Source organism: Hippoglossus hippoglossus, chromosome 5 (assembly GCF_009819705.1).
Source record: "Hippoglossus hippoglossus isolate fHipHip1 chromosome 5, fHipHip1.pri, whole genome shotgun sequence".
In the NCBI taxonomy this organism is placed as follows: domain Eukaryota; kingdom Metazoa; phylum Chordata; class Actinopteri; order Pleuronectiformes; family Pleuronectidae; genus Hippoglossus; species Hippoglossus hippoglossus.
In genome coordinates, this window is record NC_047155.1 from 11,375,826 (window position 1) to 11,398,665 (window position 22,840).

Below are 22,840 nucleotides of genomic sequence, written 5' to 3' on the forward strand. Positions count from 1 at the left end.
TAAGACAAAACATTTACTTCCATTAAATATACTTGAATGCTCGTAACATACACTTTTTATCAATGCAATTCACCCTTGTTTCTTCTCATCCCAGGTGCTTTGAGTCAAGCCTGCTGCAGTTTTATGGTCCACAGTGTGAATTCTCCCGCAGGGGTCCAGGTTTCTATGGAGCCCTGTTTGGATCATTGGCAGGAGTACTCCTGCTCTTGATTGTCATTGTCATTGCTGTCTTTGCCAAAAGGAAATATACAGGAATTTGGTGAGCTATGATGCCTGAAAGGAATAGTTCACCCTGAAATGAAAATTCACTTATTATCTACTCACCCCTATGGCATGGAAGGGTGGGTGAGTGTTGAGTCCACAAAACACTTTGAGTATCAGGGGTAAACAGTGTAGCTGATTAGTGACTTATCTTCAGATGTAATAATACAGAAAAAAACACAACATGCCTCCATACTGCTCGTGTGGTGTCAACCAAGTGTCCGGAAGCCCCGACATTCATATTCGACTCGAAACGTTTTAAAGCCTAAAAGTCCAACAGAAGTGGCTAAGCTAGCGGACGTTAGAATTTACGACGGTCCCTGAATGCAACTCGTCAGAAGACATCAGAAGACATTAAGGCTTAAAACACGTTGTTAATGACGCAGTTTCGAGTCCAATATGAATGCCGGGGCTTGTGGACACTTGGATGACACCACACGAGCTGTATGGAGGCATGTTGTGGTTTTTCTGTGGTTTTATTACGTCGGAAGAAGGACTCCCCATTGACTTCCATTGTATTGGATTCTGCTCTTACAAAGTTTACCCCTGAGACTCCAGAAGTGTTTTGAGGACTCAAACACCCCCCATCGGCGTAGGGATGAGTAGACAATGAGTGAATTTTCATTTTTGGATGAGCTATCCCTTTAAATGCATCTACCAGTACAGTTATGTCGATGGTCAAAGTTGCAAACACCGACATGTAAAACTAATCATAATGTCTCTATTTTAGTAAAAGGAGCTACACCTTTAACAGAAGACTGTCTGTTTTGGAGGATGATTTCTTTGACTTCTCTGATTCAGGTGTGTTCTGGCTTTCTTCTATTCGTTTACATATTTTAGAATTTCCCCAGCAAGGACTTGAAATTTGCAAGGTTTAACGTGATCATATTCTTTTTACAGCGTACCATAACTTGGGAATGAAAGACCCTTACTTATCAGAGGCCTATAGACCCCATCTAGGAAAAGTGCCGGTATTCATTTTTTTCTTCATTATTCTCGTATTACGCTTCTCAGCTATAACTAAATGTAAGCTCATCGTAAACATATTGATATTAATATGGGATCCTTCTTGTTTCTTCAGGTCACAACAAACGATCCAGAGGTGTGGGACATCAACCCCTAATGAAGGCTTTGGTCTGGACAATTATAGTTTGATTCGAATATTTCCTTGAGTTGTCAACTGTATATAACACATGAAGGGACTTATTAGTATTTATGATGATTTTATTTAAGCTTTATCAATTTTAATCAACTGTAGCGTCTTGTGTCCTATAAAACTGAGCATTCAAATTCAGACTCCAGTGTTTTATTAATGTTTGTCAATGTTTGCATTTACTTTAAATGTCAGCAACTAGCAGTGAGAAACAGAAGGTTAAAAAAAAGACACAACCTGTCAAGTTTTAGGGAGCAGGTGGACCCAAAAATGCAGAGACAAAAATATAACCAAAAGTGTCCTTTAATTACGGCAAGGTTCTTACAAAAAAAGGCAAAAACAGAAAGAGGCTAAACAGATAAAGAGACTAGGAAACACTAGAGCTTACAAGAGAGGGATGATGGAGGAGACATGACGACAGGGTGGTGAGACAGCCATGTAAGATGACAAACTGACAAAGGGAAGCACAGAGACTTATACACACAGGGGAGGCAGGATGATTGGACACAGGTAAAACACATGAGTAACAGGTGCAGACAATCACAGGGGCCCCGGAAACAGGACAAAGACTGGAAGTAAAGTAGGGAAACACACAAGGAGCAAAACTTCAAAATAAAACAGGAAACTGAAAACTCAAGGAGAACACAAATCCAAACACAAGGAAAACCAGGTACAGGCTAAACAAAAATATCCCTCCACAATCAAAACAAAAACAATCCTCATTCAGGAGGCAAAGTCCAGACTCATGACAATTCGTTCTGTCTCTTTCTCAAACTCTTGTCCTGGAGTTGTTTCAGCAACGTTGTCTTCACACAGGAACATGCTGACATGTTATTGTAAAATTCTTGGTCTGGTGGTTTTTACCTCAAGTCTACATCTTCTCAGAGTGCACAGAATAATTTCTAGAATTAGATGCATTGGGAAACCACACAGGCAACTTGTGGTAGCTCGTAACTGTTAAAAACTGAGACTGGAAATGTTGTTGATTTTCATGCAGTCTAATCCATGTGACCCAGTGCAAATTTACCAAGTTGAAATTTAAGATCTTATATCCGAGTAGCCCTGATTTGTAGCATTCTGATACATTGGGTCAACACAATAGCCATGCAATATATCAACTGTGTCAGAGAGATTTAGGGGATTTGTATTTGGATCCATTACAAATTAGCTTGGTTATCCCCAATAAGAGGGTGATGGTTGCTTATGGACGTCCCGCTGAGTCATTACTATCCCCTGTCACTAGATGGCATACATGCATTAACTTTTATTGCTGTTTTGCCTTTGTAATAAGTTAGGCGGGAGGAATATTGAAAGGCAGAGGGATCAAGTGAGTTTCATTCAATTTGTAATGATTTGGTAGGAGTGATCTGAAAATTCTTCATGCTTTAAATAACCTTAACAGTGGTAATTTGCACTGACAGCAAACCAGGTTCCCCGGCTCAACGACAGTCCAATATTATTCCTAGTGACCACTTAAATTGCGTCTGTAAATCTCTTTTGCTGATCCACAACAGAAATAAAGAGTTCTCGTTGTCTTTTCATCTGAAAGGGTAAATGGCTATTTGTCTCCAACTAGTGGCTAATGACAGATTTGTGACCAGTTTCTTTACGTTCACAGATGGACTACATATTCAAAACAAGTGCTTTGAACTGGGTAAAATTTTACCTGCAGCACTTCAGCCTGAGTTAAATATTCACAACTATGTCCACCCTTCACAGCAAATGAAAAGTTACACCCAAATAAAAAGAAAAACTGGTCATTGCAACCAGTGTAAGCAATTTGCATATTTTCCAATCAAGGTGCATATTTGGAAAGTGGGATGGAGATCAGAAGACCCAGAAAAATCCCACCCAAAAGCAACAGAACACATAAACTCCAGTTTTTCCCCCTTTGAACATATGACAGGTTAGGATATAGCAGAAAGTATCTGTCGTGTACATAACAGATACAAGCGTACACGTTTGACAAGATATATAAATAAAAGTGAATCTGGGTCAGAGGCAGAAATGACTTAGTTTTTTGTTGTGTGTATATTGTGTTTGAATCTTCTTATTCGAATTCAATTTGCTTTCAGAGTGAGATCCTTCAGTATAACAATAATCTGTGCATAAACTCTTTATTTATTATCTTTATTATTACTAAAGATAGCATTTTGTTCTTCCTATGTATCAGAATTCAGAAATCAATTTCTCATCACTGAGTTTTTCAGTGCAGATGTAGAACCATCTCTATCACTCCATTTTGTCCATTTTACATATTTACTATATGAGTTTTATTATATTGGTGTTTTAGTTATCACTTCTCATTGTCACACATTATTAGGTTGTTATTGGTTAAACAGTATTCCCTCTACCAGTGAATCTTTCTGCAGATCTATGCAGCACTGCAGACTTGTGTTATGAGCCGGAAACAGCAAAGAGAAAGGTTCTCTTCCTGCAGACTACTCTCCAGAGCCTGTGGAGCAATTAATGAGAAATGCAGTAATCATAATTACTGTAATAATCATTGTCATTAAAATGAGTTTAATCCATCAACAGTGCCAGCCAAGGACTTCTCTGTAATTAACTGAGGGAAACAAATATATTTGATGTCGTCAACTGGAAGTTAAATCTCTTGTCCTCGATGCCTGAGATGAACACAAGTCAGCGCCAAAACCCAGTTAAGATTCAAGTTGTGTTGACAGAGAGGAAAAGCTCAGTCAGGAGGGTTTTTGCTTACCTGTGGCTTTTGACAAGACAAAGAAAGAACAGACAACAGCCACATATTTCAGATGGTGTAGAAAATGTCTCACTTTAACACAGAATCATAATGATCCCTTGTGCCTTTCTGGTCAGTCTGAGAAAACATTTCTCACATCAGAAGTCATAAAGATAGTGAAATTGAAGTCCAAGCGAGTTCTTCCCTCTGCATCACAGCACCTTTTAGTGTTACATGGGTGCAACAATGTGTGTTGCTTTTCTATTAATTTAGAAAACCACACACCTTGTTAATTCATCTGGCACTTGATCTTTCTTGCCTCCAGCTGACTATATTTAAAATGAGCAACCTGTCTTTCTTTGAGTTGCTATAGTCACCACCCATGTTGTCACCTAGCAGCTCGCTGAAGAAGGAAACAAGTAAAAGGGTTTGCAGCCAGGTGGCCTAGATAGTTCCGTCTGCTGCCTCTTGTTTTCATTGGGAGAATAATGCAAAATCAAATGCTATACCCGCACAGCGAACCTACAGAAATGGTCACTGCCTTGCTGCGAGGTTACGGTGGAAGCCGTAAGCGCAGCTGAATTGCTGTGTATTCAGTAATTAATTGGCCTCGGATGTCATGTGTCGTTTGCTGTGGTTTCGGCTCCATGCCTAACCACATGGACTCAAGTCAGGATTAAAATGTTTGCAACATTGTTAAGAGCTTCAAAAACTTGTGGGTGCAAAACTGGCTGCCACAGAGCATCTAATCAGTCATGCAGGAGGAGACTGCAATAACCAGGAAGAGGAAGGCAATATACTGTACACCTGTCAGTCGACCATTGTAAGTCACTCTCCTTTCTCTGGATAGAGGCCAGTCACAATAAGGCACAGCATGAGGGTGTGTGTGGGTGATAAAACAGGCCAGACAGCTGAGTTGACACTTCACTCTTGACAGATTTAAGAAACAGAACGAAGCAGGCTCATAAATAAGTCATTTTATTTTGCTTTCTTTTTTTAAAGACTATATACTTATCGACCATAATAACAAATGGAATAGTTAAATACTGTACACAGCATACTTTACTCTCCCAGTGCATGTCTTCACCACAGCAGAGAAGTTATGTCTCAATAAACTTCATTCAGTTTCATCATTTCTAATAAGACATGTGAATACCTTAAGATTAAATAGTATCAGTGTGTGATGTAAACTTTTTTTTTCCTCAAAAAAACGTTTAAGTCAAAAGCAAGATTGTGTTGGCAAGGGTCCATGAGCAGGAGGGAGGGAAGAAGTATACTTCAATGACCGTTTGACCTTAGCAGTTATGTTTCCCAATTTGAACACCAAGGGTTACTTCAATACATATGCTACATTTACAATATCATCCTGATGCCTCTTGAATAATCTACAACAATAAAAGTTCATATATTTTCTAGGCTGCCAGCAGCCAAAGTCTCTCAGACCACACCCACTGCAATCATGTAAGGCAGGAATGCATGAGCAGAACAGGAAAGTCTGTGTCAGGTAGGTAAACCCTGCACTGTCTTTGTAATGTGTCTGTATTAACAGGTTAGCCTCACATCTCTGAGATCTGCCTGATCTAAAAACTCTTGGTTTAAGGATATTCGGTTATACTTGACTTTGTAGCTTCGTATTTAAGCTTCATCCCGGGTCACGTATGGAGCCGTTTACCGCATGTTTTGTAGATCACGATGTCATGATTTCGCCTTAGGACACAATTTAAAATGGGGAGTATATGAAGTATAGGATTTAATATCAAAGGGAGGTAGTATTTGAGGCAAATTCATTCCAAGCGATGACTCACAGCTTGACCAAAACAAGAAAAGAAAAAGCTCCACCAACTGTTTGACGGAATTTCAGTAAGAAGAGCATACATTCATTCATTTATGTTCAACAGGTCGATTTCTGTGCGAGAGAACGGACCTGGCGACTGAAACAAAGCAAACAAATGTGTGCACTTTGAGGAGGGCTGAGCTCAACAAACAGAGCACAGTAACAAATATGGTTGACAATTCTCTACTTCACCGTAGAAAGTCACTCTTTTACAAATCACCGCAACACTTTTCCGACCGTTGTTCACGTGCACGTATGCACAAACACGTCCATGCACATATAATATACACAAACACACTCATCAACAGACAACTACACCATGTAAGCTGCACTAGACATTCCATTGGAAACATGCATAGCTACCAGTAATGTACCCCTCTCTCAGGACAAAATGTACCATGACAATGTGCCATGTGGGAAACACAAATTTACACAGACATAGTATAGGCCGGAATAAGACTGAATCTTCATCAAGGCAGGAGAAGCCATCAGTGTCGATATATAATAGCAAACAGAATTGATAATTGCGTGCTAACATCCTTCACTTTGTTAGAAAGTAATTGGGCTTGTGTTTAGACTTCATAGATTAAGCGATCTGTGGTGACATTACTGACCTTCTGTCCCCAGTGAGATACGAAAGCAGCATCAAACAGCCTCAACCTTAGACACAAAATACTGAGCACACGAGGGCCAAGGCCCGCTTGTCCCTTTCTGACTGAACCACAACATCAGCAAAAACAGCACATTATTGAATGTCATAAAATAAAATAAAAATCATATCAAAAATAAGCTCTACAGTGTTGAATTTTGCCCACAGCCTAATCAGAGATACGATTTGTATGTAAGGTATCTCGATTGTGACGGCTACTCCAACATTACCAGTAACTGAATACAGTGCGCACATACCCTGTGTGATCAGAATACATAAGGGGTTCATAAAAATAAAAAAAACAGTAAAAGCAGCAATTTGAGGGTTGTTAGTGTCCAGTTTCACCATTTTGTCAAGTGGTTTTTGCTCATGTACAGTAAAGTCCTCTGCTACTTCCACCAAAACTTCAAATCAGAGTAAATCCTCTGGTGTTGCAGTCGCGAGCTGCAGAGCTGTCCATGTTCCGAAGAAAATGTCTCTACACGAGGTGAGTCTCCTGAGACAGGATGTAGTAATGTGTGTTGCTGACCTTCTCACCGTTTTCCATAACAGGACGTATGCAGGGGGAGCCCTCACTGTTCTGTCTCTGTAAACCTCGAAAGCTCACATATTTAGGATCTGGTGCAAAGCTTTGGGTAGGAGGCATCACTCCATTAGTGTATGTTGGGAGGCTCTTGGGGCTGGGGGTACGAGAGCTGCCTCTGGAAAAAGGTTCCCTTGGGGGCAACTTAGGTGGTTTGTCTTCGTCACTATAAGCCCCAGATGAGACCTCTGCTGACCAGCGGCGGTAGTCTGCTGTCTTTGTTCGAGGAGGGATAGGGGGTGGCACCTCAGGTTTATCCATACTGTTGGTGTAGCGTTTGTGGCAAGCGAGGCGCAGCGAGGGTTTGTTAAAGGATCCAGCCGGGCCTGAGTGAGAGCGCCGTAGCCTCCTCTGAGCCTTGTCCTGCTGTCTCTGACAGACCACCGGCTGAGGGGGTTCCTTACGCTGCTGCTGCTGCTGCTGCTGCTGCTGCTCATACTGTTCCCGTACTTCCTGTGGAGGATGCATCTGAGGGTGCTGTTGGGGCTGTCTCTGGCTTTGTGGTCTTAATGGGCCATCGTAGTAAGAGTAAGCATAGTTTATCTGCCCGCAGTCCCTGAAGCTCCGTCGGCCAAGGACTCCATATCGAAAAGGAAACGATTTGGGACCCTGATCGGACACCAGACACAAGCTGTCGTCCGTACTCGTGAAAAATTCTACCTCATTGTCTATGGCCTGCTCATGGGAGAAGTCTGTTTGTGGAGGGATGGGGGGCAGAGGCTTGGAGCATCTGCCCGGTGTCTGTGGTGGGCTGCTGCACTCGTACACCGAGAGCCTCTGGAATGAGGGGACCACCTGGTCGTCGTCGGCAGGACTTGGGGTGGAGGGTTCAGCAGTGCAGGACAGGGAGAGATGGGAGGGCCGGCATTTCTTTGGAGGTAATCTCTGTGTGTTGGGACTGTGTTTATGTCCTGTCAGAGGAAAATAAAAAAAGGACGTTGAGGGCGATTGCTTAACAACAATTGTTACTACTACAACTTCAAGCGATCTTGTAAACTTTCTCTCCATTTCTGGAAAATCACCAATAAAATCTATTATGTCATATTTGTATTTATTTCAGAGGACCTTTTAATATAAAGGTGATAGATCATGCACTTACTGTCATAACTTAGAGACGGTGGAGGCAGCCCCTTTTGTTGGGTTGGAGAGCTGTGTTCTGTGTGTGCGCTCTCCATACTGAAGTAGAAGCTGTTAAAGAGGAAAAAAATTAATCTTCTTAGATACTTTTTTCCGGCCTAATAAAGTTTCATTGTAATGTACAAATAATCTCAGACTCAGACCATACAATTTAAGCCTGTCATGCAGATTAGAATTAAAGAAAAAATTGTTCCTTTCTGACAATTTCCCCCTAATGGATTACTCCTAGTCCTAACCTCTCAACACTCACTTGTTTGGCTCTGGGCGGTAGCTCCAGGAGGATTTGGATCCAGCCATGCTGTGACAGTAGCTGCCCCGCAGGAAGGGGTTTTCTATGGGAAAAGAGATCTCCTGGGCAGTCAGGCCCACTGTGGACATGCTCCAGGTACACTCGGGTCGCATCAAAGCCAGGAAACACTCAGATCGCCCGGCTGGCTGCCCCTGCCTCTGGTGGAACTGTAACACAGCAAAGACACAACCGAGAATGACTGTTAAAAGGAGGTTGGAAGCAAACGCAGATGGACAGACACAGATGATGTGGCAGCACGAAATAACATCCTGTAGTGAAGCCAGGAAGAACCAAAATACTGATATTACACAAACAAAACAAGGCACAGAAATCCCCCCCCGCTCTGCTGCCCACCATAGTGGCAAATGTTTAGTTATGGCCTTGTCTGTTTTGTATGAGAAGCGAGGACACAAATGAGGGAGGACAGAAGATTGGTTTCAAAGGACTTTTAGACACTTGTGTCCGAATGCGCCCTGAGGACAGAACACAGTTGTTTATAATGTTCCGAGTGAGAATTAAAGTACTACTCTTGATCAACAGCGAAAATAAGTCCCCAACAAAGTAAAACGGTTGCTAGGATCTGTTGCACTTTAAGAGAAAAGTGTCATCGGGTGTAAATGAGGAGAGCACGAAGTGCTTAAATTTTAACTGATGTGATATTTCAATCGAAAGGTGTTGGTGTATATTGAGTAAATAAATAATTTCTATACTCACTTACAAACCTCACTTTCAAGGTGTGAAATCAGCTTTACCAGCTTTCAGATTTGCATTTCTACACACTGTAACGTCGAATCCCAACAGGTTTACGGTTTATTTTAAAACGTGAATGTGCTGTGCTCTGCTGCTGCAATCTAACTTGTCCTGAACAGCAGAGGATGGGACTCTCCTGTTACCACAGATATACCTGATGTTGCAAGAACTCCTCATGTCAAATCACCTGAATGTCTGTGTCACGTCAAGTATGCGTCGGAGTTGAGTAAACAATGTATACAATATTCACAGAGGAGGAAAATCTGCAGCACGGTGACATTTGTGGGTTCAGCAATAGACAGGATACATTTTTTTGGGAATATCCAATTCATGATGTCCCAGGAAAGTCAGAAAATGTAATGTTCAAGTCCACAGTGTAATAATATCATTGGTAACTTTAGGTGTCTTTGTCATACACCTTGTCTGAATTCAGTGTGACACCAGCCGTGCATTGCTGAAGCAAATCTCATGACTTGAGTGGACCAGCAGTCGTCTTAACAGCATTAATCCTGTTTTACAGAATGCAGGGAAACAGGTGCCTCCATAACCCCAGTGCATGGTTATCTCGGCTGGAGACCACAAATGAGGTGTGTGCACACACACGGAGACACGCTGTCTTCCTTATAATGTGGGAGTGATGACTGAGCAGAACACGGCCCCCCTCGCTCCTGGTCCCCTATGAGCCATATTTATGTGCTGCCCTGACAGCTGGCGAGAAACAAAGCTCTAAAACAACAAGAAGGCTTGGGGCATCAGCCCGAGCCAAACTGCCCAACAAGGCACGCCACCCCCCGTCGCCCAGGGCCGTCGATTCGGTTCGGCTGGGGGACGGGAAGCAACATGATCCTCGATAATGAATCCCCAGGGGCCCGTGCTTCCTCTTGCAACAGGTGCAAAGACAGTTCATCCTGGCAGTTAACCATAGGAGCATTTACAGGCAACAGGATTAAACAAATGATGTGAAGTCATGCAGAGCATTGACCCTCTTAAGGGAGGATTGTGTAAGTCACCAATTCTGACCATTTGAACACAGAATGAGCCTCTATTTCTTTTATAATCACTATTATTAGCCTCTGGCCTTTCTGGCTCTTTTGGTGGACTGGCTCCATCTGTGTGTGCAGATGACACATGGCTGCTGGGGAGTGAGGAGGTCTGCTGGGGTGAGCAGTGATGTCAAACACCAGCAGATAGCAGCGTGGTAGTGGAGTCACACACAGGCCTTGAGAGCAGCAGTTCACACCCCGCTCATGTCACCCCTGCAGCGGTTTCCGAGCAACCATACCCGCTCTACCTGTGCGGCAAGCGAAAAGCGCGCACACCCCCTCACTTTACCGGATTGAGATAATGTAATGGTTAAAAAGCCCTCCAGCAGGCAGGTGACTCACACCACAACACATAAGTCAGCTATCTGGCAAGGCCACCTGATGATGATACACAATGAATGAGCATTTCCTTTTACTTTAGGCGGAAAGGACACGCTGAGATATAACCCAAACAGAAAATGACTCCAGTTTATAATTTGCGAACGCCTAAAAGAAATATAAAAAAATATATCCCCAGTTTTTGTTTATTTATTTAAAGGCGGTCTAAATCTGCTTCTTCTTCTTTATTCTCTAACATATTTTTTTCAAATCCTAAAAATCTCAAACTCAAAAGGCAAATTCATCATCCATGCTTCTGGCTCTGTGCGTAAAAAAAATAAAACAGCAAGATTTTAAACGTGGAAATAATATATATATATTTTTAAAAGGAGCCTGAAGTTGCATCAATGTGTGGAGCTGGCACCAACATACAAAACAACAGGCAGGATCCACACAGCAGCAGCAGCCTCCACCAGGACATTTCAGATCACTGTGTGGACTCACCTAAATAACTTTCCAGCTTCCCTCCGCCGGCTGAGCCCCTACACTCCTCCGTGGTAAATACAGATCCTCGCTCCTGCCTTCCTCTGTCTGTGGAGACGGGTTGGAGGGGGGGGGGGGGGAGAATTCACTGTGAGTCTCTAATCTTCCGACTCCTATTCCATCAGGATCGGGGCGCCAGCGGATTGTTGACGCTCCGGCTGCACTGTGACACTTTTTCAGACAAGTCGAGCATTGTAGTGAACGGAGCCTTTTAAAGCCTCCGCTCGCTGGAGACGCGCTGTGGCTCCGCCTTTGCGCACTTGCCCTTAAAGGCGCAGTCTGCATTTGGCGCCAGTGTCTCTTTAACCGCTCACGCTGGAGTTCAGATGGACGGGCACAGAGTCACTCGTGTAATTGACGTAAACATATTATTGGTCATGCGTAAAATGCCACAAACGCTACTACTTTAAGGGCAAATGTGTATTTCTGTGAAATGGTAAAATGATCTGTATTTGTGTAGCGCTTTTCCAGTTTTGATTACTACTCAAAACACTTGACAGCACAGTTTTGCCATTCACCCATTCACTCACACCGTGCGTCTACGTGAAGCACTTTCTATATCATACATAACTCATAACTCACAGCCATCAAGGGCAATTTAGGGTTCAGTATTTTGCCCGAGGACTATTTGGCAAGCAAAACCTCTGGTTGGTGGACGACCCACTCTTTCTCCTGAGCCACAGCCACCCCAACTGCATGTGGAGTGAAGCTGGCATTTTTAATTAGTCATTAAAACAAATTAAAGCAAAAATAATGAGTACAGTGACAGTATGAACTTATTGAGTTATATTTACATTATGGTCAACCAATCAGACCTCTGCCCTTTCCCTCAGCTAGAGTGACGAAAAAGTACAAAAAAGATTTAAAAAAGGGTTGGCAATCTGTATTTATGTTATGTTATTTTTATGAAAGTTGTAAGTAATATAGGACTTTTCTTCTTCCGGTTGCTTGTTCACTAATGGCACGCCTACAGGTGTATAAGTGTATTGTTTTGTTTAGCAAAATTGCTTTTAAATTACACGGAAATGAACGAAATAAACTACACATATACACGCAGGGCTAATTTAAGCATGAGTCGACTTGATGTGTTCAAAGTCTGCAGAGCTTCATTTATCACCGGCTTTAACCCCGCAGTCAGAGGAAGTGTGAACACAAGGATACACGCTCAGCTGACAAACTGTTCCAGTGGGATCAGCAGAGCAGACACATAAACAGTAGCTGCTCTGTGATTTAATTAAAGTACATTGCAAGGAGGCTGTTAAATTCTAGGCACGCTCCGGGATCATTCTCGAAAAAGAACAGGTTGATGTTTTACAGCTGCTCCTTGAAGGAGAAAGCAACATCCTGCAAAGTTTAGCCTTTCAAATATAACCAGTGTTATATTTTAAATGTGTGGCTTTGTAAATAACAAGCATGCACGCTGCAGTCAGAAGTGAACTGCATAAGGCGAGATGTGCAGGGAGACAGAGGCGGTAATGGGGATGGCTCCAGGGGAGATAAGGCAGACAACAGGCAAAGACTCACGGCCAGAAAGTCTCTTATCTGCACAGCATTCTGCCGTCAACTGAATGGAGCCCAGATTGCTCAGCTTTCTTCTTATCAGATCACTCTGGGCCTTTTTTCTTTTTGCTGGACATGATGTTTACCTGACACAATGTAAAACATCAAGATTTGAGACATCAAGGTTGGTTTCCCCGCAGATTAAAATAAGAAAGATCTGGGACGTGCAATCCCTCACTCCCTCCATTTCCAGTCACTTAGCCAACTTAGACCCTAACTGGTGTTGCATTAACTATGTCTACTGAGCTGAACAAACCCAGCACTGACATGCACACTAACCAAACACCCCGATACAATAACTACAAACAACTCGTATGTTGAATCAATGGTGGCAGAGAGCGGAGCAGAGTGTGGAGTGAGGAGAGAGAACAGAGCGCTGTTGTGCCAGAGTTCGTAAATCCTTTACAGCTTGAACACAGGGGCCCCCCAAACCCAAGGGGCTTATCATTACATATTTGGCCCCTGCATGGACCGGGCTCTCGCTAATCCCACTTTATAATTCACAGGCACATTTTTGGGATTCCGCCTGACCATGTGAGCAGCAGAGCAATGGGTGAATATTTTCCCCAGTGAAATTTACAGTAGTCATCACAAACATTATTTTCAACTGACAAGCTCAAGTTTCAGGTCACGACTGGTGCAGGACACACTCATCTATAATCTCTGCAGGTGTTGCACAGCATTGTTGTCGGTTTCGTTTGTCTCTCATTGATTCTTATTGTTTTTGTAACATGCAAACTTGTGTTGTGTTGCTTTGTGTGTTTGTTATATTGTATTCTGCTTTTATTGTTGAGAATTGTGATTATTTTATCCTAATTTTGGGTCACCACCTCAAAGGGATAGTTCACCCCAAAATTTGAATTCACTCATTATCTACTCCCCATGGGGATGGAGGGGTGAAGTGTTTGAATCCACGAAACACTTTTGGGAGTTTCAGGGGTAAACAGTGTTGCAGGCAAATCCAATACAATTGAAGTAAATGGCAACCACTTCTTCAAACGTAAAAACAAAAGACTCAAAACAGCGTTATTTACACCATGTTTATTGCCTAAATGTCCTCTGTCCTCTTCCTAGTTACTGCAGCAGTAACTGCAACTATCACGAGTTCTTGCATGTAATTGTATTGGATTTGGGTGCAGCGCTGTTTACAACCTGAAACTCCAAAAGTGTTTTATGACCTCAAACACTTCACTGGAAATCGTTTTTTTAAGCTTAAACAAACAAATAAACCAGCAAACAAGCACGAGGCAAAACATGACCTCCTGAGCAGAAGAAACAACAAAGCAAACATTTAAAAAGGGAAAAAAATGTATAAATCCAGTTCAATATTAAATGTGTTTGTGCATATTCCTGCTCACACTCACATTCAGGAGCATAAACGGGCTTCATGTCCAAACCGTCTCTCCTCCTACTTCAGCCCCCCTCCCCTCGCTGCCTGTGAGCTGCATTGTGATGTCATCACTCACAGGAAGCGCCTTATAAAGTTCGTCAGGAGGGAAGAAAAAAAAGGTCAGGGAGGGAGATAAGCACCCTCAGCCAGAGGCAGCTCTGATGAGAGTTTGAGATGGCAGATGAAAGAAAGAGGATATCCTTTCCTGGAAAAATTACTTACTAGATTTCTTTTCTTTGGTTTCATGACTCACATTGACATTTCTCCACCACATCCAGCCACACCTCCCTAACCTAAAAAGTGACACCTTTCGCTCCTTCTCCTTTTCCGCCGAGCCATGAGCTGAAAGGAATTTCCCTCTGCGGCTCACGCTCACTCACAGCACAATGGTAGAGTTATGATGTGACGCCACAGTCTCTCAGCTGATTACTATGACTCCCTCACCAACAGGAAGGGTGGAGTTAAGTCGGAAACAAGGTTTAAAAACAAAACAAAAAAAGCACTGTATCATCAGTGTAAATGATTTATTCACTGTGGAGGTCACAGCATTGATTGCCCCTGCCTGCCCAGGTAATTAAATTACAAGTATATGCGTCCTGCATCCAAAGTTCACCACTGATATAAACAGAGCAGCGAAAGGTTCAGTGTTGTGAGGTGACGTCAAGCCTGTTGGCCTTTGGAAGACTGCAGTGGATGGTGTTACACTTTGTATTTGCTCTGTTTACATTTGTTATATTCAACAAACAACTGGTTTAAAGTAAGGTTTGCTAGTTTTAAGAAAATAAATGGTGGTCATGTGTTTTGTGACCAGAAAATTCTTGACACCTTGTTTTATAAAGGTACATTTTGGGGGGGGGGGTGGGTGTTAGGGTTATGTGTTGGATTATCTCATGGCCGTGCACAGTGATTTCATGAAGTCACTGTTTGTTGGTTTATTTGTATGTTTGGTTATTTGTTTGTCAGTAAGACTACACAAAAACAGCTGAGAGGATTTCAACAGAACTTGGTAGAAGGATGGGTCAGGAAAGAAACCATTAATCATTGGTGTGGATCCGGATCAGGGGCCTCAGTGTCATTCTAGTTTTTACATGTTTCTGCACAGATTAATCAAATACTGAGTGATAGATTTGCAGAGATGACAATGGTGGAGAACTCTTTTCTTGTTCTGTTGTTTATTCTGTACTCATTCTCTTCCTTTTTATGTGGGTTGTGGCAGAAATTATGCGTGTGAAGTTAGAACAATTTACACAGTTGAGGATTTCAGAATATATAGGTCCTGATAATTGGGGTAAATCGATTTGGATTTACATGCTTATTGTTGTAAGAATGAAGATTGCAAAACATTGCCACACTTTATGTGTTTGTGTCCTTCCCTCACAGTCCACACTGAACTCCAGTGCTGCGTCCAGGCCGTGCAGCTGTGAGCACCACAGCCAAAGCTTGGGCTGACACATCGCGGCGTATTACTGCTGGATCGTGGTTTCGTCTGGCAGACCCACACACACTTGGCTACTGCCGTGGAAACACAACACAAATCCCCAGGCAACGGGCTGTCATCTCTCACTACAATGTAAATATGACCAAATTAAAGCGCTTCTACTTGTTAACCATACCAAACTCCTGAGAGTCCCCCCTGGCTGCCTCAGTTATTAATCACGTCCTGTGCTCGTTCAAAGACTTCTGGGAAATGGAGGTATTTGTCGGGCAAATTGCCTCACACGCAGGTATTTTCTGTTTTGGAGCGCGTTATAATCAAAAGCAGCAACAGCGAGTCATCGTTGCATCACTCCTCAACATTGTTATTTCGAGTGGTTCAAGTGCAGCCACAGCCTGCTGTTAGTAATGGGTGGAGCGAGCCAGTCCGCCTCCTTGATGATGACAGGGTGTGTTTACTCTCTGTGACCTGAGGATCACTGCAGACACAGACCGGGGGAGTTATTGGTACGTTAATCCAATGACTGAGTCTGAATCAAAGTCACGTTAGTAATCATCACCACAGTTTACATAGTGTTACGTTGTGAAACAGTAAAAAAAGAATGGGAACATTCTGTAGATTACATTCACAGTCGCACATAAACACCCACACAAACACTCATTTGTGTCTGATGTTAGGGGGAGAAGCTGTGAAAACGACAGCTGTGGTGTGATGGAGAACGTCACGCTGGTTCGACTCTCTCCAGCCGCTGGTTCAGAGCCAACTCTGCTCACAGGCTGCACCGCTGGAGCTCTATACGGGATTGACTGACACAGATGGAAACACGCTCCTAATATGCCTTGTTTCCGGGCCTCGTAACTTTTATCTAGTGCAGGGGAACATCAGTTATCTTCCTGCCTACATTTAGATTTTTTTTGTTTTGGCTGCGTTATTGAAACATAAAATGTCTCGAGAAGGAACACATAATGAATTTCCCGCAATGTAATGCCTGTATTGTATTTCAAACAGCCAAAACAGGAGTCTCTGGCGTTTGGCCGATGACTATCCCAGGTTTCCGGTGTTCCTGATGTCAGTCTGCGAGGGAGAGGGTTAAGGCTTCGCTTAATGTAGCAATCTATTCATCTTAAGTAACAAGTGATTGCTGTGGGAGTTTGTCTTTCCCCTGATTTCCTGGTCCAGCCTCCATCTGGAGGGATATTAGAAACACAGGACGCAGTGGGACCCCAGGCCCCCAGCTTCTCTGATAAAGATTTCAGATGTTCTCCACCAAGGAGATCTGCAGGAATGCCATCAAAGGGGGCACTCAGATATAAATCAGTAGCCACCGGGTTAAGAAAGCATTGCTCTCTAGGCAGACGAGGAGGACAGGAAAACACATGTGCAATGAAGGTTGCAGTCCACAGATGAGCTGAAGTCAGTGAGCTGAACAAGTTCTGTTTTCCTATTTGTGGGTGTGAGAGCATGTGAACGTGTGCATGTGGCAGAGCTCGATGACATGGACTGAGTCATTCAGGGCAGAGTATGTGCTTTGTCAGAGCACCTTTTGTTCCATTCACACATGGATTTAGGGCCCCTGATGAAGTCACCCAGACTACCTGATCTGGTGCTGAGCCGCAGCCGCATTAATTCCTAACAACAGAGAGGCTCTGGACCATTTCTCACACAGGCTTCTTAATGAGCGAGCTTATGGGCTCAGGAGAATGTAGATGAGGTCCGGCTCCCATTTTTCCATCCCTGACAAGCAGGTGGGCTGTGCAGACGCATACATTTGGTGCAAAATGTGGCGCTCCGGGGAGGGAATTGTGTGTGGGTGGACATGCAGAGTTGAGTCGTGTCACAAACTCAATAGCAATTGGGTAAAGACTATAACAGCCTTGAGGGTACATGGTGAAAACTAAGCCAGATGAATAACTAAACATTTCCATCACACCACTTGTTTCTTTTCTCAAGAGTTAATGCAACGGAGAATTCTGAAGAGGCAATGAATACAGCTTCATCAGAGGGTTTATTTACAGACACCTTGAGTCTTTAGTTCATATAAATACATTTGTTCTCATAAACTTACTGTTTACTGTCATAAAATACAAGCAAAAACCTACTTAAATTCAGCGATTCAAAAAATGTATCTGTTATGCCCACAAAAAATATGTAGAAGAAAGCAAATGCCACACTCTTAAGGCTATGCTAAAATAATTGTGTGCAATGATTAATGATAATCATAGATATCTGTTATCAGTTATCACATAGGTGGGTTGTACAATTTCTCAGTGAATAAAAACTAAAAAACTGAACGTATGTCACCATTGTAAATCAAAATGTGCAATTTTGATCATGTTTGGATGCTAGTATAAAAATGTTAAGCGAGCTAAATGAGGACAAATTCTTCTGTTCAGGGCAGGAGGGCTCAGACAAAGAGTATGGACATGATGTGAAATTATTTTTGCGTAATCCTAACAAACATACGTATAGATGAAAACATAACCTCCTTGGCAGATGTAATAAGGGAAGATTGTTTTGAATAATGGTGTCAGTCCCTCAAGTACAGTTCAAAGGCTCTTGTGATGGCTCAACCACACACTTACACGCTTTGTTGGTTATTCTTTTGATGTGTTGCCCCTCTACATGTTTATATCTTATATCTTCATATTTGATCATATTTGTTTCTATTTTCTCCTTAAAAAGTATTTTTTCCCACTCTATAGTCCCAAGATGAAGACAAACAGGAAGTAAAGTAGACGTTTCACTGGAGCCACCTTTAAATGGTTTATAAATTTAACTCCGAGTGGAAAAGAACATTCAATGTCACGTCTAACTAAGGGCTGTAATTATCCTGGAGCAGCAGATTATTCTCAGCTCTGCAGACAAATAATGGGTTGTAGCCGCTCTTCACCCTATTTTTAAATTGTGTTACAAGTGAAGGCACAGTCTAATTCTGATTTAGCATGTAAAACATAGGTCAAGCTTGCGTTCATTAATCTAACAATAGGTTCTTGTATGGCTTCAGTTTAAAGAAGTGATGAAATGTAGAATTAATGTTTGTTAGGTCTTGTAAAATAAATAAAAAAATCTGAGTTTATCTTAGTCGTCTTTCCACCTTCTGGTAAACCCTGCAGACGCTGTCCTCGGCACTCTGCTGTGGTCCCCGGCAGGAAGTAAATCAGCCGGTGACCCACCCCAGACCAAACACTGGAAGTGCCTCTGGAGCCTGAAGGAGTGTGGGAGGTGTGCGCCGCACTCACGGGGCACAGTATAGCTTGTTACTTCCTCAACAAGTAAAAAAACAGACTTTGCTGTACAAACAGACGTGCACATAAACTCATATTGACTCATGAAAAACGTGTGCACACGCTGACGCCAGCACATACTCGAGTTTACAGTTAGGCAAGGCAGATGTGCACAGGCTCCAGTCAAACATTACAATTTTTTGTCCACTTCAAACAACACTGTGAGAGTAATAGTCTATACTTAACACTGGCTACCCACAAATCTTCCTCTAAAACTGTGTTTACTGTACAGTACCCCCAACATAATTACTCATATCCACCGCACAGGAAGAGAATATCAATTTAAACTTTTCCAGTAGATAACGCAATCACATACGTGTTCCTCTGACCTCAGACTGCCTTTGTTGAAGGACTTGCTTTAAATAGGGCCGCACATTGAAGTGGGTAAGACTCACCATGACACTCTGCTTGTGTTAAAGAGCTGTGTATGTTATCTGCCGTGACCTGAACCAGGCCCTGGATGTGTCTGACTGCAGAGGACATTTTCAAAAGGAATTAAGATATGAATAATTTCTGCACTTTCACAAAAGGAACATGATTTTTAGCAATAGCTTCATGTCAGAACTCAGGGTAAGTAGCTGCAAACATCATTATGCTTTCAAGGGAGATGAAACATATTAGACATCAGACGATGGCCCTGAAGCATGTCTCTCCCCGACTCACTCTGGGCCTGATAATTAGCCCTCCTTAATTAAAATGCTGACATAATACCCTGGAATAACTCAGAATACACTTGAGCACCAAGCTTCAGATTAAAGCATATTCCCTATGAGCGTGTGTGCCCGTAACATCTCTGTCCTTCATTTGTGGGCGACAGTTTCCAGCCATCCATTTACCAATCACATGGGAGTGTTCCATGGTTCACCCACTCTGGTATGAAATATCTGTAACATTGGGGCAAGATTCAGCTCCACGATTTTTGCCTCCTCTGCAACAGAACAATGACACAGACTACAACACAGCTGCAGGACTCGTATTACAAAACTGCCACATGTCAATTAATGGCTAGTGTCCAGTTTTATTTGATGTTAATGTTGGGTCATCATCTAAATGATCTGTACTATTTCTGCTTTGTGGTACGCTGCACTGTTTTGTTGCACAAAAAATAATTAGAATCACAAAAAAAAGGATGAGCTTGGCTGTTTCTGATTCCCAGTGATAGTCTAGTCCCTTCTGCTCCTTAGCTCATTATCTAATTCTCTCCATTTCTGGATGAGGAGGAAGGAGGAAGAGCAGCAGCAATGTTGAGATTAACACACACACACACACACACACACACACACACACACACACACACACACACACACACACACACACACACACACACACACACACACACACACACACAGCTTCATTTCCCCATAGATTGAGCCTCTCGGGCCACCATTGTGCTATTAATGAGAGAAAAGGACACTCGGATCTCCAAATGTTTGCTCAGATTAGAGTTCAAACCGAAAGTAATCATCTTAAAATGCTGTAGAAGGCAAAAGGAGAACAAGATGGAAGACAGTTTAAGCGAAAAGTATAGCTTACATAAAGAGCGTTAAGTTTATATAAAGAGATATTTGGCACATGAACGTAAAGAAGTGTCATAGAAAATTGTTGTTTATATAAAACAATGCCGCTGCACATTGAGTGTGTGCTTTGATCTTATCCTGCAATCCTTTTATGATATGTTCCCACTAGAATGTGTCTTAATCAAGCCAATTAAAATGCTGAAAGTAGCTCCTCTGAAAATCTCTCTGGAACGCTGCACACACCAAACAAATCCATAAATCCAACAGTCAGCAGTCAAAGTCAGTGTCTGTCTTCTGTGTGCTGAGAAATTCAAGATATAAAGATGGTTTTACATGCAAGTCTAGTGAAATACATGCTACGATATTTGCAGCTCTGTTAATTGTGTAATACTGTGTTTCTAATGAGTAGGGGGGGCAGGGAGTCTCTAACACACTCTCCCAAACTCTGCCCAGCACTAACTAGTGATGCATACCAAACTCAGCCCAGATAAGATTGTAAGTCATTGAAAGGGGTCCAGCACACCCAGCTCTTCCCTCCCCTGTTCCAGCAGCTCCTTTCAGGGATATCTCTTCTTGGCCCTGTCCCAGGACAGGAAGCACCCGGCCAAGAGAGACAACAACAGCTCTGCTTCCTCTGGCCTTTCAACCATCCTGGGAAATAGAGAGTAGATAAAGCTTCTTCCAAGCTGAAATGTGTTGAGTTCGTTTTCATGAGCTTTCACGTACAGTAATGTCCAAATGCACAAGTGCAAGTGAGGCAAAAGACATCAGCACAGGATGAAGAGCAGAACTCAGGACGCCGGCGGCACTTCGTGGGAGTATGTCAGCATGTTGTTGGCACTCTATGTGAGAAGAAGCAGACATGACACTGGATGCGTTCTGCTAGTCCCTGGTTGCCTCTTACTGAGACGAACAGCAGACACATGGCGGAGGAATGAGTTTTGTAATGGGAAAGACTCGGACTGGACGTCCTGCCCACAGCGAACACCTTACTTGTACACCACTCCTTACTTTCTACCGGCCTGTTGTGTTTGCATAGGCGCATGTTCATGTGACGTAATGCAGGTCTCTCATATGACATGGCTGTATAGCTGGCAAACAGAACCGTGTCATGCTGTTCCAATGCCGGTGTAGTATTCAGTCAAATCACGGTGGAGAAGTCAAGAGGAATTTCTCAGGCTGAACCTACATTCACTGTATTGACTCGATGATTCGCACAGAAACAGGGAGTTAGAGCAGAATAGTGTGTGAGGGAGTTTGTGGAAGATGGATCAGGGAGTAGTCACAGGAGGGAAGACACCCACACTCACCACCAAGCCTTGACTCATGCAGTGTGCTTGACACATGGCTGCGGCACGGGATGATTAAACGGGGTCTCCTTTCCAGGATGTGGTGCCTGGCGCCGAGCCGGAGCGGCAGAGCAGAGAGGAGCGTCACCGGCAACAGCTTTCACGACCGGAGCCACAGACGGTTGCATACGACCCTGCAAAGAGAAGACTCATAGTCATGCATAACACATGTCATGAGGGTCACTCCTACAACAGTGAGGATTTGTAGCATGCCTCAGCAATGAATAACTGCAGGACTTTGTCATTCTCTTCATATAATCATTTCCCTTCCCACATCTTCAATGTAAAAAAAAAGAAGATGAGTTATTCCAATTACAGAGACATTTAGGAATGACGAATGATGTGTTCTCTTCTTTGGACAGTAGTTATACTCACTCTTTATGACCCACCATTTGTCACATTGTGTGCTTGTTATTCTCTTATCCACTGTATCCATGTTGCATAACATTCATTTCTGTGCGATGGTCAAAATAAAAAGAGACAAACTTTCTTCCTGAAAGAGATGTTACTTTCCTTCACATGCCAAAGTGAGACATCTGAGAGACCAGTGAGCTGTGATCGTCATTCATCCTGAGAATATTTACAGTTCTTGTTCGAGACAGCTATCAGCAGGAGCGGTTGCGATTATGTGTAACACCTGATGTTTTTGTTTGTTTTAGCAGCGGGCCTTTCTTTCCTGTTTTCATCTGGCTGGTCACTCGGTGTACACTCTGTTTCTCTTCAGCTTGTGTAGCCAAGCTGATAAAAACCCTCCCTCCTATGGACATTGAGATAAGCCAGTGATTACGACAGGTGCAACAGCTGGTGTGCACTCTAACCTGTGCACAACACACATGTGGTGTGTATAAATCTATTCTTACCAGCTCTCTCGCGGGTGTTTTACTGATTGGATGTGTCGATACCTTCTCCTTCGCCTACAGAGGCCACACTGTGACACAATCTAAAATCTTTCCTCGAGTGTGTGCTGTGTTTGACACAGTTTCTCAACAGCCCAGGGGCCAAGTTGTGTTTGTCAGTATTTGAACTAGAATGGGACTCAGTAGAGCG

At 42.9% G+C, this 22,840-nt stretch overlaps 2 protein-coding genes across 4 annotated transcripts; one reads left to right on the plus strand and one right to left on the minus strand.

The window, feature by feature from the left end:
* Positions 1 to 62: 62 nt before the first annotated feature.
* Positions 63 to 1,563, plus strand: LOC117761227. Its single transcript, XM_034584923.1, has 4 exons — positions 63 to 259; positions 992 to 1,062; positions 1,162 to 1,232; positions 1,343 to 1,563. Exons 1-4 carry the CDS (start codon positions 63 to 65, stop codon positions 1,382 to 1,384), a joined length of 381 nt encoding a protein of 126 aa, XP_034440814.1. The 3' UTR covers positions 1,385 to 1,563.
* Positions 1,564 to 5,069: 3,506 nt separating this feature from the next.
* On the minus strand, positions 5,070 to 22,318 carry errfi1a (ERBB receptor feedback inhibitor 1a). Of its 3 annotated transcripts, XM_034585714.1 has the most exons (5): positions 22,169 to 22,318; positions 21,755 to 21,927; positions 8,566 to 8,771; positions 8,277 to 8,366; positions 5,070 to 8,082 (listed from the first exon to the last, which is right to left on the minus strand). In XM_034585714.1, the coding sequence occupies exons 2-5, from the start codon at positions 21,788 to 21,790 to the stop codon at positions 7,074 to 7,076; spliced, it is 1,341 nt and encodes a 446-aa protein (XP_034441605.1). In that variant the 5' UTR covers positions 21,791 to 21,927; positions 22,169 to 22,318; the 3' UTR covers positions 5,070 to 7,073. The 3 variants fall into 3 exon arrangements, with proteins under 3 accessions (XP_034441605.1, XP_034441606.1, XP_034441607.1); XM_034585715.1 differs by lacking the exons at positions 21,755 to 21,927; positions 22,169 to 22,318 and adding an exon at positions 14,183 to 14,366; XM_034585716.1 differs by lacking the exons at positions 21,755 to 21,927; positions 22,169 to 22,318 and adding an exon at positions 11,220 to 11,458.
* Positions 22,319 to 22,840: the final 522 nt, after the last annotated feature.